The 13,866-nt window shown below is 48.1% G+C and overlaps 2 protein-coding genes across 2 annotated transcripts; both read left to right on the forward strand.

Moving 5' to 3' along the window:
- The first annotated feature begins 215 nt into the window (after positions 1–215).
- Positions 216–9,787, forward strand: ufd1l (ubiquitin recognition factor in ER associated degradation 1). The gene is made up of 12 exons (XM_088935903.1): positions 216–369; positions 2,070–2,202; positions 2,637–2,669; positions 2,808–2,929; positions 3,537–3,667; positions 4,356–4,428; positions 4,797–4,865; positions 5,686–5,754; positions 6,137–6,187; positions 6,892–6,980; positions 8,427–8,508; positions 9,269–9,787. Exons 1-12 carry the CDS (start codon positions 367–369, stop codon positions 9,341–9,343), a joined length of 930 nt encoding a protein of 309 aa, XP_088792029.1. The 5' UTR covers positions 216–366; the 3' UTR covers positions 9,344–9,787.
- Positions 9,788–11,286: 1,499 nt separating this feature from the next.
- c17h22orf39 (chromosome 17 C22orf39 homolog) lies at positions 11,287–13,866 on the forward strand. The gene is made up of 3 exons (XM_088935642.1): positions 11,287–11,332; positions 12,436–12,603; positions 13,191–13,866. Exons 1-3 carry the CDS (start codon positions 11,303–11,305, stop codon positions 13,320–13,322), a joined length of 330 nt encoding a protein of 109 aa, XP_088791768.1. The 5' UTR covers positions 11,287–11,302; the 3' UTR covers positions 13,323–13,866.

The raw sequence follows: 13,866 nt of genomic DNA on the forward strand, positions 1-13,866 counted from the left end.
TACTCGTTGCTGATAGGTTATTGGAACGAGCCAATGGTTCGCCACCACAGGTAGACGATGCGCCATAGAATTTTACGCTGATTGGTGTGACGCCACGTCAAAACAAAACTTTAGACCAATCACTTACGTAGAGGCGGTATTCTGTTAAATGATTGGTTCTCGGCTTTTGAAACGACGTGGGGATTGGTTGTTGTTTCTCCTCGGGTCACTTCCCTTGGCGACTATTTACTTCCCGGTTACGGAACAAACTACTACTAATAATCTTCTGCTGGTAGGAGATGGTCGATTGTAGGTTCACTTTATTCTTCTTTGGTTGAAACCAGTTGTTTTCATTAAACATCGTAGCCTAAGGAGTAAGAGTTCATCATGGTAAGTACAGAAGGATTGGTGGTTTTGTGTTTAATACGTCGCATATTGAACTACAGCGCCAGAGCTGTACAGAAAGAAAGATGCACCGTCACTGTTACAAGTTCCCGAGATGTGGACAGATTTGTTAATAAATCAGGCGTCGTGATAACAGCAGGCGTCTGAAGACGAGTTTATTTTCTCAAGTTCACAGAAAGATTAAAATGGTAAGACCACTCTTCTTCGAGCGACGTTCAGCCCTGTGCGTTGTGGCGTAGGTGTATATATCAAGATAGGTGTCATCCTCTCTGTCTGCACGTAAATGAGGACAGCAGTGTTTGGGTTGTACCCGCGGCGTAATGGAATAAATGTTTTTGGAGACACGAATATCGCCCACATCCTGAGCAGCAACAGAAAGTTGACATTAATCTGCCAGGGACTGACTTTGTGCTTTTGACGACCAGAAAAATAGGTCGGAAGGGCTGCTTGGGCCTGTGGGGAGATACCACCCCAAGAGCGGTAATAAACTGGGGCAAAACTCTGGTGCACTTTTACCTGATGGTGAGGAGAAGCAGAGGCAAACCGAGTGCTCCTGTCCCAGTTGTAGAGCCCTACGGGAGTTTCAGTCAGCAGAGCCTGATTACTGATCAAGCCAGTTATTAACCCAGTCAAGAAACTTGGTATCTAGACTGAAAACCAGACATCTGGGTAGATCTCCGGAGCCAAAACTGGACATCCTTGATCTGAGATGTCTGCAGGAAAAGCAGTAGTCAGTATGCAGCTCCTTTTATATAAAGCACGTTTCCTGACGAAGGACCTGACATTCTCCCACATGGTCCAGGTCTGAAAGTTGTGCTTTTTGTGCGAGAGCAGAACAACACCAGGGTGCCTGTATTTGTAATGGCAACAGGCCATGATCCTCATAGGCTGTAAAATGGCCTGCAGCCATATCACTCTGCAACTCACCACCGGCAGCCCACTGAAGCTCAGCAGGGTGAGCTTGGTCAGTACCAGGATGGGAGACCTCCTGGGAAAAACTAAGGTTGCTGCTGGAAGAGGTGTTAGTGGGGCCAGCAGAGGGCGCTCACCCTGCGGTCCATGTGGGTCCTAATGCCCCAGTATAGTGACGGGGACACTATACTATTAACAGGTGCCGTCCTTTGGTGAGACGTAAAACCGAGGTCCTGACTCTCTGTGGTCATTAAAAATCCCAGGGTGTTTCTCGAAAAGAGTAGGGGTTTGTCCTGGCCAAATTTCCCCCTGGCCCTTACCAATCATGGCCTCCTAATAATCCCCATCTGTGAACTGGCTTCATCACTCTGCTCTCCTCCCCACTGAGAGCTGATGTGTGGGGAGCGTTCTGGTGCACTGTGGCTGCTGTCACATCATCCAGGTGGGGCTGCACACTGGTGGGGGTGGAGGGGATCCCCATTACCTGTAAAGCGCTTTGAGTGGAGTGTGCAGAAAAGCGCTATATAAGTGTAAGTAATCATTATTATAAAAGCCAGGAGCTCCAATGACAGTCCACGTCTCTACGGAAATATTTTAGATCTGAATGGAAACTCTGAAAATAGTATTTGGAGCTGAAGTTGATTTCAGATTGGTCAGAGACTTGTGAGTGGAACCACGCTGTATACCTGTACAGCCAGCTGTCTCCACACCTATTGAGATGAAACCTTCGTTGTTGTTTTCTGGGGGCTGATCGCTCTGTCCTCTCATTTCAGTTTTCCTTCAATATGTTTGACCACCCGATTCCACGGGCCTTCCAGAACCGGTTCTCCACACAGTACCGCTGCTACTCCGTCTCCATGCTGGCCGGGCCCAACGACCGCTCGGACGTCGAGAAAGGAGGGAAAAGTAAGAGCAGGGGAGGCTTTGCTTCGTCTCCCGAGACGTCGCTCGGTCCTCGGCGTGGGGTCGGGGCAGCTGGCTTGATGCCACCCATTTAGAACGCTAATAGGGTGGAAAGCTCAGTTTCTGACAGGCTTGCTATGTAGCTGTGCTGCACTGTAACATCTTGCCACAGAACATAGCGTAATATAAATGTGATACTGTATATGACATTATGTCACAAGTTCAAGTAGGGAGCTACAGCAACATGCTTGGGCTGCAAAGGAACAGGTAAAGGTTTATTCCCTGCTGCAAGAAGAACGTTTTGCCTGTGGAGCCTTCTTCTTCCAAAACTTTCGAGGAAAAAAATGTTTACCTGTTCCTTATTATGTCATAATGTAGCTAGTAAAAGAAATGTATTTCAACGATACTAAGCTTTTGTTATTGTTTTTTTGTTCTAGTTATAATGCCTCCATCTGCGCTGGACCAGCTCAGTAAGTATGTCAATGACAATATGTAAAAATATGTTCTGTGTTTGCCATGTGCTTTTCTGTTGGTAATCATCTGGAAAACGGATCCCTTAGAGCCTTGCTTCGTCAGGCACGCACAGTTTAACTTGAGTCTTCCTTCAGGTCGACTCAACATTACCTATCCAATGCTGTTCAAGCTGACTAATAAGAACTCGGACCGCATGACGCACTGCGGTGTGCTGGAGTTTGTCGCGGACGAAGGAATCTGTTACTTGCCTCATTGGGTGAGTGTCCCCTTCTTTAAATTTTTCAATAAAATATGCAACTTTGCTTTGGTAAAGCTGTCTCTGGTAAAGCTGAAAAAATATTTTCCACTTTAAAATCGTCTTTTTAAATCTAAGTATTGTTAATAGGTTTTATTGTGTGAATTGAAAGTCTTTTTATGTTACGTGAGCCAAACAGTGTGAGATACATGTTTGCATGAGCTATTGCTGATGCCTCTTTTCTGAAAGAGCTGCTGGAGATCCTCAGATCAATCAGTGATGAAATCTAGAGGTTGGATCAGCTCCACTGCTTGTTCTTATGTGTAACCTTTCTCATGTTTTTACTCAGGTATTGAAAGTTTAAAAACAGTAGGTGAAAGTCTATAAAATGTCTGTTAAAGTAAAAGGGGTTGGTTTTATTGTCGATCTGGCAATTGGCGTAAAAGATCATACACTTGCATACTTTTATTTATAAAGCCCCGAGAACTGCTTCATGTTGCAGTTACCGTGAACATTGATTGTGCCCTCAACAGGTAGTAAGAGCTGGGTGATTGATTAAATGAAAGCTGCTGACTTGGTTGCCTTTCCTGCCCTCACTTATTTGTCTGCTTGGCCTGTTTTCCCTCAGATGATGCAGAATCTTTTGCTGGAGGAAGGAGGTCTGGTCCAGGTGGAGAGTGTGAATCTCATGGTCGCGACGTACTCAAAGTTCCAACCCCAGAGCCCAGACTTCCTCGACATCACCAACCCCAAAGCAGTGTATCCTTCCAGTTTCAGACATGGGTTCAAGTACCACTAAGGCCTGGAGAAAGATCCTGCTTAAAATGACAAAGCTTTCCACAGGAGTATTTCCACAGAATATTCCTACAGAGCAAATACCTTTGGATAAGATGACAGGCAATCTAGCACTCTGGCTAAGGATCTGCGTCTGTGGCTGGAGGGTTGCCGGTTCGTATCCCACGGCCGGCAGAGGAATCCTACTCCGTTGGGTCCCTGAGCAAGGCCCTTAACCCCAACTGCTCCAGGGGCGCCGTATACATGGCTGACCCTGCGCTCTGACCCCCAGCTTCTCTCCCTGTCTGTGTGTCTCATGGAGAGCAAGCTGGGGTCTGCGAAAAGACAAATTCCTGATACAAGAAATTGTATCGGGCTAATAAAGTGATCTGATCTTATCTTATCCAGACAACATTGCTGTAATTATTCCTGTGGACAGCTATGGACTCGGCTATTGAATAGTGGAGCAGTTCTAGACTTCCTGGACCTTCAGGAATTGGCAATTTGGGATAAGATCTCTTCCCAAAGAGATCTCACACCTGAAGAAGGCTCCACGGCCGAAACGTTGTGTTTTCTTTCTTCTCTTTTCAGCAGGGAATAAACCTATTGCTTGTTCCTCTTAAGTTCTTCTTCCGCCATTCATGTTTCCTTCACGGCACTTCCACTTCTGTAGATTAGAAAACGCCCTGAGGAACTTCGCTTGTCTCACGACTGGTGATGTCATTGCAATCAACTACAACGAAAAGGTAAAGAATTTGTTTTTTTCTTATCAGACCTGAGGGTATTGCAGTGAAGTGCATTCCATAAAATGAGATCTTTGAGCAAGGAATTTCCCAGCAGCTAGATGGGCAAGATGGGTAGAATGGCCTCTTCTTATTTAAGATAAGATCAGTTTATTAGCCCTGTATAATTTCTTGGATTAGGAATTTGTCCTTTTGCAAACCTTCCTTTATATTCTTATGTAAAACGTTGGTGACCGAACTGGAATTGTGAGTGATCCCTAGAGTCTAGGCCAGGGATACTAGAATGGATCGCGTGTGCTGACAGAGTTACGGCTGATGTGCAGCCTGTACAGAATTGTCATAATTTTGTTTCCCCTCCCTTGTCCCTTCAGATCTATGAGCTGCGAGTGATGGAGACCAAACCAGATAAGGCTGTGTCCATCATCGAGTGCGACATGAATGTAAGAGCCTCAGCCGCCGCTCAGTCCTCAACACTGATGAAGCTATAGAGCACACATCAATAAATAACACATTTCACATTGGTGTTGGCGTTTCTTGAAAAAAGTAGGGGTGTAAATTTCCCATTGGCCCTTACCAATTACTTTAATAATTCAGTGATGCGTTCGGAGTACGAGCTGCTACCGCTGATTCAAATGGAATTTAAGGCGGCACACGCAGGGAACACACATGTACACAGGGAGCCCAAATACATACATACATACATACATACATACATACATACACACACACACACTCACACACGCGTACACAGGGAGCCCAAATACACACACACACTACAACAGCCTGTAATGTGAGTACAGCAATGCAACCAATAAATCAGATTCACAGGCAACAGAAATCATGCGCACGCTTGCTTTGAAACCGACGATACAATATTTTTCTACTGCTCATTTTGAGGCTGGCTACCGTAAACTCGCACCAGAGATCACTGACCCGATGAATGCGCCAAAATAAATTTGAACTGCGAACCCATTGCATCTAGCCAATCATTGGTTCAAAAATTATTCAACGTTTTTATGGACCAATGGGGGCCCACAGGTCCGTTTTAAAAAAAATACCCCGGCCAATCAGGGGCCCCTGATCAGGCCCACAGGTCAGTTTAAAAAAATAGTCTGGCCAATTGGGGGCCCCTGATCAATCCGGGGCCCCTAGGCTACAGCCTATGCTAGCCTGCTCGTTAATCCGCCCCTGGCAGCAAGGGTCAGAGCGGTGTTCCCTCACCATGTCTTCTTTTCTGCTCCTTCTCTCCGTCTCCTCCAGGTGGATTTCGATGCCCCCCTGGGCTACAAGGAGCCGGAGAGGCGCTCGCAGCATCACGAGGAGCCCACGGTACGGGAGCCGCGGTTCGGAGTTTCGTCTCTTTCGCGCTTGGCAGGGTGACGCAAGCAGGAGAACAGCGAAAGCTTCCGGCGGCAGGAATGACGAGCGACGTCCTCCTGCGATCTTTGGTCCGGCGCTAATTTGTACCCTCCACGTTGGTGGGATACCGCAGCTTGTAGATGGGGGTGTGCCGGGGTCTGTCTTTAAGGACGCCTGTTTTTCTGGGGTGCCTCTGCTGTCTTTATCGAAAGGTTTGTCGTATCCATCTGAACAGTAGTTTTATTGGTAGCTTGCGTTGGCAGTGCTCACGCTGTGGTTGAGTCTGGGTAAACGCTTCTGTAGCTGTACTGTCACTGCCCTTTGAACTGATTTCCCATGATTCTCTGCGTAGGAGGAGGACGCTGACCGTAGCAGCTATGCTGAAATGGATCTTGGCTTCAGAGTGAGTTTTCCGTGCTTCCATGACACTTTTTTTCCCAGTTAAACAGAATATGGAATGATGGCTATTTTCATGACTGGAAACCTCCTTGTGTATTTTTGCATTTGAAGTAAATCAGTGTTTGAAAACACCGCTAAGATTCTATGACTTTTTTTTATTTCTTCCTGCAGAAATAAAACAATACATTGTTGAGAAGCTTGGGGTTGGGGCAAATTGCATCAAGAAACTATATCTGCATTTGCTTGTCTGGAATTATTATAATTCCGCCCAGAAAAGTTCAGACCAGTGAAGCCAGTCCACACCACAGCTGGGAGCGGACGTACTTCAGCTGGTGAAGACACGGAACATCTGGCTAGATGACGAAACGGAGGCCGTGTCTCTCCAGGAGTGCAAACACTCCCAAAGTTTAAAGCAAACAAGGAGGGCAAACTCCTAAAGTACAGAAATCGATTCTAGGACTTGTCATAAGCAGATTATTATAATAATAATTCATCATCATAATCATAAATGTGGGGTCACTTCTGATCAGCACCTCTTCTTGTCATATTAAATCTTGTTTACACAAAGAGTGGGGGAGTGTGTTGCCCGATCAAGGAACAGAAAAGGCAGGATGAGATCTTGGGGGTCAACTAGCTGCTCAGCACTGTGGGAGCGCAAAGGGCTGAATCTCGTCTGATCCTGTTCTTACCCTCCTGTGTCCCTGTCAGGCATTCACGGGATCGGGGAACCGACTGGATGGCAAGAAGAAGGGCATCGAGCCCAGCCCGGCGCCTCTGGACCCCAACGACATCAAAAGGTCTCCCACCCGCTCCCGCCGGCCTTTCTGTGCGTTTCCGTGTTGCAAAAAAAGAGCCCGGGTCCCCTGGTCATGTTCCGGTAGCAAAGGGACCAGAAAGGAGAAAATTAGGGAAGGGTTGTTAGGGAATGTCTTCCCGCCCAATCAGAGCATGCCGATTCATTTGCCAGCTTCTAATTCAGCCAATCCCGGAGCGGGGATCTTCTGCTGGGAGGTGCCATCTGGGCCTGGAGTCTGTGGCAGTGGCCCCCAGCTCTGGTGCTGGCGACACGCACACCTGTTGGTTTGTGTTTTGTGAAGCCCTCGGTTTCACAGTCAGACCCTTCACATGAAGATTCATTTGACTTGCTTGTTGTTAAACATGTTGGGGCTTTAACCCAGAAAGTAAAAATAAAATCCTAAACTTCAGACTGGAAACAAAATGCAAATATCCTAATGAAGCAACTTCGTTGATCAAGGGAGGCTTCAGTGATGTTATGAAGGTGGGAGGGAATAAAAAACCAGCAGGTGTGTGGAACACCAGCACCAGGACTGGGAGCTGCTGGTCTCTGTACTGGTCTCACTGCCGTCTCGGGAGTTTTGGCCTGATCAGATAAAAATTTGATTTTGATACGGTCTTTTACAGAGTTTATAATAAATCACAGTTTATTTAACGTATTCAATACCTTGCGTTTACAACTAAGCCATGTCCATTAAGATAAGATCACTTGATTGGCCTTGTACAATTTCTTGCATTAGGAATGCTCTTTTCGCAGACCCCAGCTTGCTCCCCATGAGACACACAGACAGGGAGAGAAGCTGGGGGTCAGAGAGCAGGGGCAGCCATTTATACAGCACCCCTGGAGCAGTTGGGGTGAAGGGCCTTGCTCAGGGGCCCAACGGAGTAGGATTCCTCTGCTGGCCGCGGGATACGAACCGGCAACCTCCCAGCCACAGGCCACAGAGACACTGCTCCGCCCCATTAACTTGATGACATGCACGGATGTTCAGAGCCTTCAAAACCTAATAATTTTCTAAAAAAAGGTTTGAGAATAGAGATTAGAGCCTACCTAAATGAACTCTAGGGTTTATCGTGGCTTCTGGACAGTTCTTCCAAGAACTAGGGATTTTTTTTTCTGGCGCAGGGCAGAAGGGTAAAACGTTTGGAGAGGCAGTGCCTCCTGCCCCATGCTGGGAGGGCAGTGTTGATGACTGGTGCACTGGTGATTCCCTCTTGCATACCTTTTACTGAAACCTGGTTTTGTATATGAACACGGCGAGGGCTGTCAGTAAGCAGGACGAGGGAGACAAAGGGCAAAGTGCAGGGGATCGCTGTATTTTCAGGTGTCTTCAGCTGCGCACCGAGCTCTTAGACATCACGCATCCTGGGAGGTGCGTGAGCCGAGCTCCCGCACTGATCCGCAAGGATTCGGCTTGAAGTGACCGGTGGTTTTCCCTCTCCCTCAGGGGCATTCCGAACTACGACTTCAGGATGGGGAAGATAACCTTCATCAGGAATTCACGGCCGCAGCCGAAGAAAACAGAGGATGTAAGTGTTAAGGAAAGAAAGAGATAGTTGCCCTTTTTTGTCATTGTCCTTCCAACTTTTAAGTTCTGAATTTGTCCCTGCATGTTTTAACTCAGATGCAGATGAAATCAAAACTTGCTTTTTCCATTGTGCAAGACAGCTGTTGCTAATGTCTAGCTGCCAGTAGGTGGCATTCTTTCCTCTAAAACAATTTCCACACCAGTAGTGACCAGACTCGCTACTGTAGGGGGTGCTGTCCTTTTGGGAGAGACATTACACTGATTACTTGCTCATTAAAGACCTCATGGCCCTGTAGGGGTGTAATCCTGGTGTCCTGTTTAAATTCTTGAACGATCTGGCCTTCCTAAAGTCCCAGCTTAATTCATTTAGTGAAGCAGCTTGTCACTCCTCCACCTGATCGGCTGTGCAGGGGGGCTGCCTGATGCAGAAAGGTGCAGCCTGTCACTCGCCTCGGGCTGCACTCAAGAGGGGGACAAAGTGGGGATATCCTCCCATGTCAACATAGCAGTGGGACAAAGTGGGGTTCCCCTCCCCACTTAGCAGTGGGGTCCTTCTCGGTTTTCTGTTGCACTTTAAATCCCGAAATCATGTGCAGGTCGTAGTGCTTTAATTAAGGCTCAGGCAGCTGTGTAGACTCCCTCCTGGTTGCCAAGCGTGGTGTATGGCTTTTGCCATGCACTGGGGCCCTGTGCCTGTTGAGACCCTTCCTGAAGAGAGCCTAACGAGGCGCTGTCTGCTGTCCGTCTCCACTGTTCTGCAGGAGGATGCCGTGAACAGGTTCATCGCCTTCTCCGGTGAGGGCCAGTCGCTGCGCAAGAAAGGGAGGAAACCCTAGGACCCCCCCCCCACCTCCATCCAGCAGGGAACGGACAGAGGGTGGACACGCAGGCCCTGAGCTCCGACCCGGACCCAGCAGTGACAAGTGAAATCCATTTGCCGAGGGGTCGCTCGCAGAGCCAGACTTCCTCCCTGCGTGTCCATCCAGGAGGGGGTGGGGTCACCTATCCCGCACTTCCTCCTTTTTCCCCTTGTGGAATTTGGAGCCCCAAAAGAGTGTTTTTTTTTCTTGGTTTTCATTCAACAAAGAATTTTCACACAGGAACAAAGTTATGGAAAAAGATTGGGGAGGAAAACAATTGTTATACAGATATCGGAATTATTTCACATAACTGTATTATAACTTTTGGTTAATACAATACAGGGATTCACTGTTTTGCTAATTTATGTACTATATATAACAAAACCACTTATTACTTTTAATAAAGCTGATATAAACCCACTTATGAGTGCTTTTATTCTTCATCTGTATTTTGTTTTCTCCTATATGGTGCAGCAGTGTGATCTGCAGATTCCTGTGTTTTATTTCAGGGATGTCATTAAAGAATACGTTTTCTGAGGTATCAGCTCAGAAACGTTCGGCCCTACAAGGTTATTTCCTGGGCTGATAAGAAAATCTTCCAGACAGTTTAAAGAAATCCTTATAGCCTTGAACACATGACCTGACAACATAGGCACTGATACAGGTACTGAAATCCTGAAAGAAAAATGACAAAATTTCAATAGAAAATCGATCATGCACGGGAAACGGCAGAGACTTCACACAATGGTTTGTGTTTGTAGGATTCGAATGGCCCACTCATGTTCTTGAAACATCAGCATTGACATCAGGGTGAGGATTTAATTGCCTAACTAAGGCAATTAGTTAGCCAGCAGCGATGTCACTCTGCAACTCACAACTGGCAATATACTGAAGCTCAGCAGGAGTGACCCTGGTCAGTAACTGGATGGGAGACCTCCTGGGAAAAACTACAGTTGTTGCTGGAAGAGGTGTTAGTGGGGCCAGCAGGGGGCGCTCACCCTGTGGTCTGTGTGGGTCCGAATGCCCCAGTATAGTGACGGGGACACTATACTGTAAACAGGAGCTGTCGTTCGGATGAGATGTAAAACCGAGGTCCTGACTCACTGTGGTCATTAAAAATCCCAGGGCGTTTCTCGAAAAGAGTAGGGGTGTAACCCCGGCGTCTTGGACAAATTTCCCATTGGCCCTTACCAAGCATGGCCTCCTAATAATCCCCATCTCTGAACTGGCTCCATCACTCTGCTCTCCTCCCCACTGATAGCTGATGTGTGGTGAGCGTTCTGGCGCACAATGGCTGCCTTCACATCATCCAGGTGGATGCTGCACATTGGTGGTGGTGGAGGGGATCCCCATTACCTATAAAGCGCTTTGAGTGGAGTGTCCAGAAAAGCGCTATATAAGTGTAAGCAATTATTAAGGCTTAACTGGACTAGTTCCTCCCTCTTACCACAGGGCTGAAGCTGCTGCTGATCTATAAAGCTTGCTGGGATTGGCACACTGGCATGGCGGTGGGTGTTGCTGTTGCATGTTTCCAGGGTCCTGGGTTCAACTCTGACCCCAGACACCTCTGTGTGGAGTTTGCATGTTCTCCTGTGTTGTTTTGTGAGGTTTGGCAGGGTGGTCTGGTTTCTTCCTAAGCACACACAGTTTAATGGAATGGAAACGTATTACGTAAGTTCAAGTAATTTTATTAGTAGAACTATTAATGGATAACCCCCCTTTACCTTTATGAGGAAGGCGTCTAACTGACTCGCATTACAACACCACTGACATTACCACACCAGGAGCTGAAGGGCAGCGATTACTTAGGAAGCAAGCCTGGTGACAGGAGCACTGGGAAGAGGGAGGGGGCAGAGCGTATGCGCTGTCTGTGATTGGCTGACCAGAGCACAGCCTCAAAACTTCCTGTCCTTGCCGGAAGTCCGGCTGCTCGCGATGGCAGGAGGGGAGGAGACGCTTTGGAGGGTAAGGTTATGAATTTGGCGTTAAATATTTCGAATATGGCTTGTGGTCTCAACAAAAAAAAAGGCACGGATCGATTAGCTGAATGACCTGTAGCTTCTCCGCTGAGTAAAATCCATTAAATAACAGATACGCCGGTGTTCGCCGTACACTTCTGTTTTTACCCTGGTAGTTACCGTTATACATTTTGAAATGAGCTTTCCCTTGAACACTGAATCATTTCTGTCACTTCATACTTAACCCTAATAGCATTTTCTCAGCGGCTGCGTATAGTAAAGATAATTCTAAATACGATTTTTAAAGATAAATGAGCGGCGCATGGTAAAGATGGTAAAGCCAGCAGCCATATTACCCTGCAACCCACAGCTGGCAGCCCCACTGAAGCTCAGCAGGTGTGAGCCTGGCCAGTACCTGGATGGGAGACCTCCTGGGAAAAACTAAGGTTGCTGCTGGAAGAGGTGTTAGTGGGGCCAGCAGGGGGCGCTCACCCTGCGGTCCATGTGGGTCCTAATGCCCCCAGTATGGTGACGGGGACACTATACTGTAAACAGGCGCCGTCCTTCAGATGAGACGTAAAACTGAGGTCCTGACTCTCTGTGGTCATTAAAAATCCCAGGGTGCCTCTCGAAAAGAGTAGGGGTGTAACCCCAGCGTCCTGGCAAAATTTCCCATTGGCCCTTACCAGTCATGGCTTCCTAATAATCCCCCTCTATGAACTGGCTTCATTACTCTGCTCTCCTCCCCACTGAGAGCTGGTGTGTGGGGAGCGTTCTGGCGCACTATGGCTGCCGTCGCATCATCCAGGTGGGGCTGCACACTGGTGGTGGTGGAGGGGATCCCCATTACCTGTAAAGCTCTTTGAGTGGAGTGTCCAGAAAAGCTCTATATAAGTGTAAGCAATTATTATTATTATTATTATTATATATGTATAGGTAGATGTCTATAGGTTGCTCTTACTGTAAGGGTTCTCGCTGTGCTCTCTGCCCTTGCTGCTAAAGCAGTGTGGCTGCTCGGCGGGAGGAGTGATCTCGGCAGCAGGGGTCAGACGGCCGGCCACCTGCGAGCACTGTGGGGAATAGTTTCACCTCCATGCGCTTCGCCTGCAGCCTCCCCGGTCCTGCGACGACTACTGGAGCGAATACAGGCACTGCAGGAGCCCGATGAACCGCCTGCACCACTACTACACCTTCGGACGGGCCCCTCCGTGCCAGCAGTGGAAGACGGACTACTACAGCTGCCGGGAGTGGGAGAGGCACCGCGGCGCGGAGGCCAAGGTGAGCGGTGGCCTTTCCGTTTATTAGCAAGGGGTTTGTTCAAGCTGTCTGTTGAGCCATTTTGCCTCGGCAGGTTCTTATAGAGCGTAGCCTGTTGGGATTTACTGCTCAACAGAAAGGTCACGTGTAATAAGTCAGTAGTAAGTCTAATACGTTGCTTATATGAAAGGTCTCGCTGTGTTGGTGGTTAGCAGCTAATTGGTCCAAGTTTCTTACCCTGCCGCCTTTCAGAAACAGCTGGAAAGCGGCCTCGACAACGGGCCTGGGTAGCGTGTTCCAGACTCCCACAACTCTTTGTGTAAACAGCAGACGCTGCGGTTCGAGGTGCGGAATGCACTTCTCGCCCTCAGGTCTGCGCTCAGAGGAGGTTAAATGATTTGAGCAGGGTGACGCAGCGAGCTGGTGGCAGCGCCTGGGTTTGAACCAGGAACTCTGCGCCGATAAAGCCTTTGCTTGGACCGTGTGGCCTCCGCCTGCCAGTTGTGGTGCAGGGCGAATTGGGTTTGGGGAGTTTAGGCACGAGGCACAGCGCTTCGACGGCGTGAACCCTGTTTCTGTGCACCAGTGACTTTCCACTGTGACCACAGGAGGCCTTGCGGGACAGCGAGCGAGCCAGAGTGGAGCAGCAGAGGGGGTTCGTGCCCGTGTGGGAGCTCCGGCAGACCCCCCCAGCGGACTGGCACGCGCCCCTCCAGCACGGGAAGCTTAAGGGCTCCTGAGCGATTGGGGGAGGAGCCCAGCTGCCCTCCGCGATGCTGTGACAGCAGACCTCTGCCACCTACCGGAACTGTGTGTCGGTTTAAGGCCGGTCCAGCATTCATCAAGTTCTTGTGAAGCTGATGCAGTGTGAAGAGATGCACAAGACTGACAGCATTTCTTCAGGACCTGAGCTGGGATCTTTCTGATTAAATACAGTACCCGTCACATTCTAGTTTGACTGCTTATTTCCAGTTTGCCTCAAGGCAGACTACCGGCACAGAACCATAATGTCTGTCTTCATCTCTGCTGTGCACCCAGCCAGGATACAACTGGGTTATCACTGACATTTTCTCTTCAATTTAATGTAAAAAGCATGGCAGCTGTGATTGTTTTAAATTGAATCGGAGCAGAGATTTTAAGATCTCGCAGGGTTCTCTGTTTAACGCAAGTTTTGCATGTATAAAAATTAATAATGCTTTCTCATCAGTTTAACTGATGTAAATGCAGTCAATGTAAATGTCCATTACTGTGTAACATGCTCCTAAAAATATCTAGAAAAAACAA

Source organism: Atractosteus spatula, chromosome 17 (assembly GCF_055471065.1).
Source record: "Atractosteus spatula isolate fAtrSpa1 chromosome 17, fAtrSpa1.hap1, whole genome shotgun sequence".
Lineage (NCBI taxonomy): Eukaryota > Metazoa > Chordata > Actinopteri > Semionotiformes > Lepisosteidae > Atractosteus > Atractosteus spatula.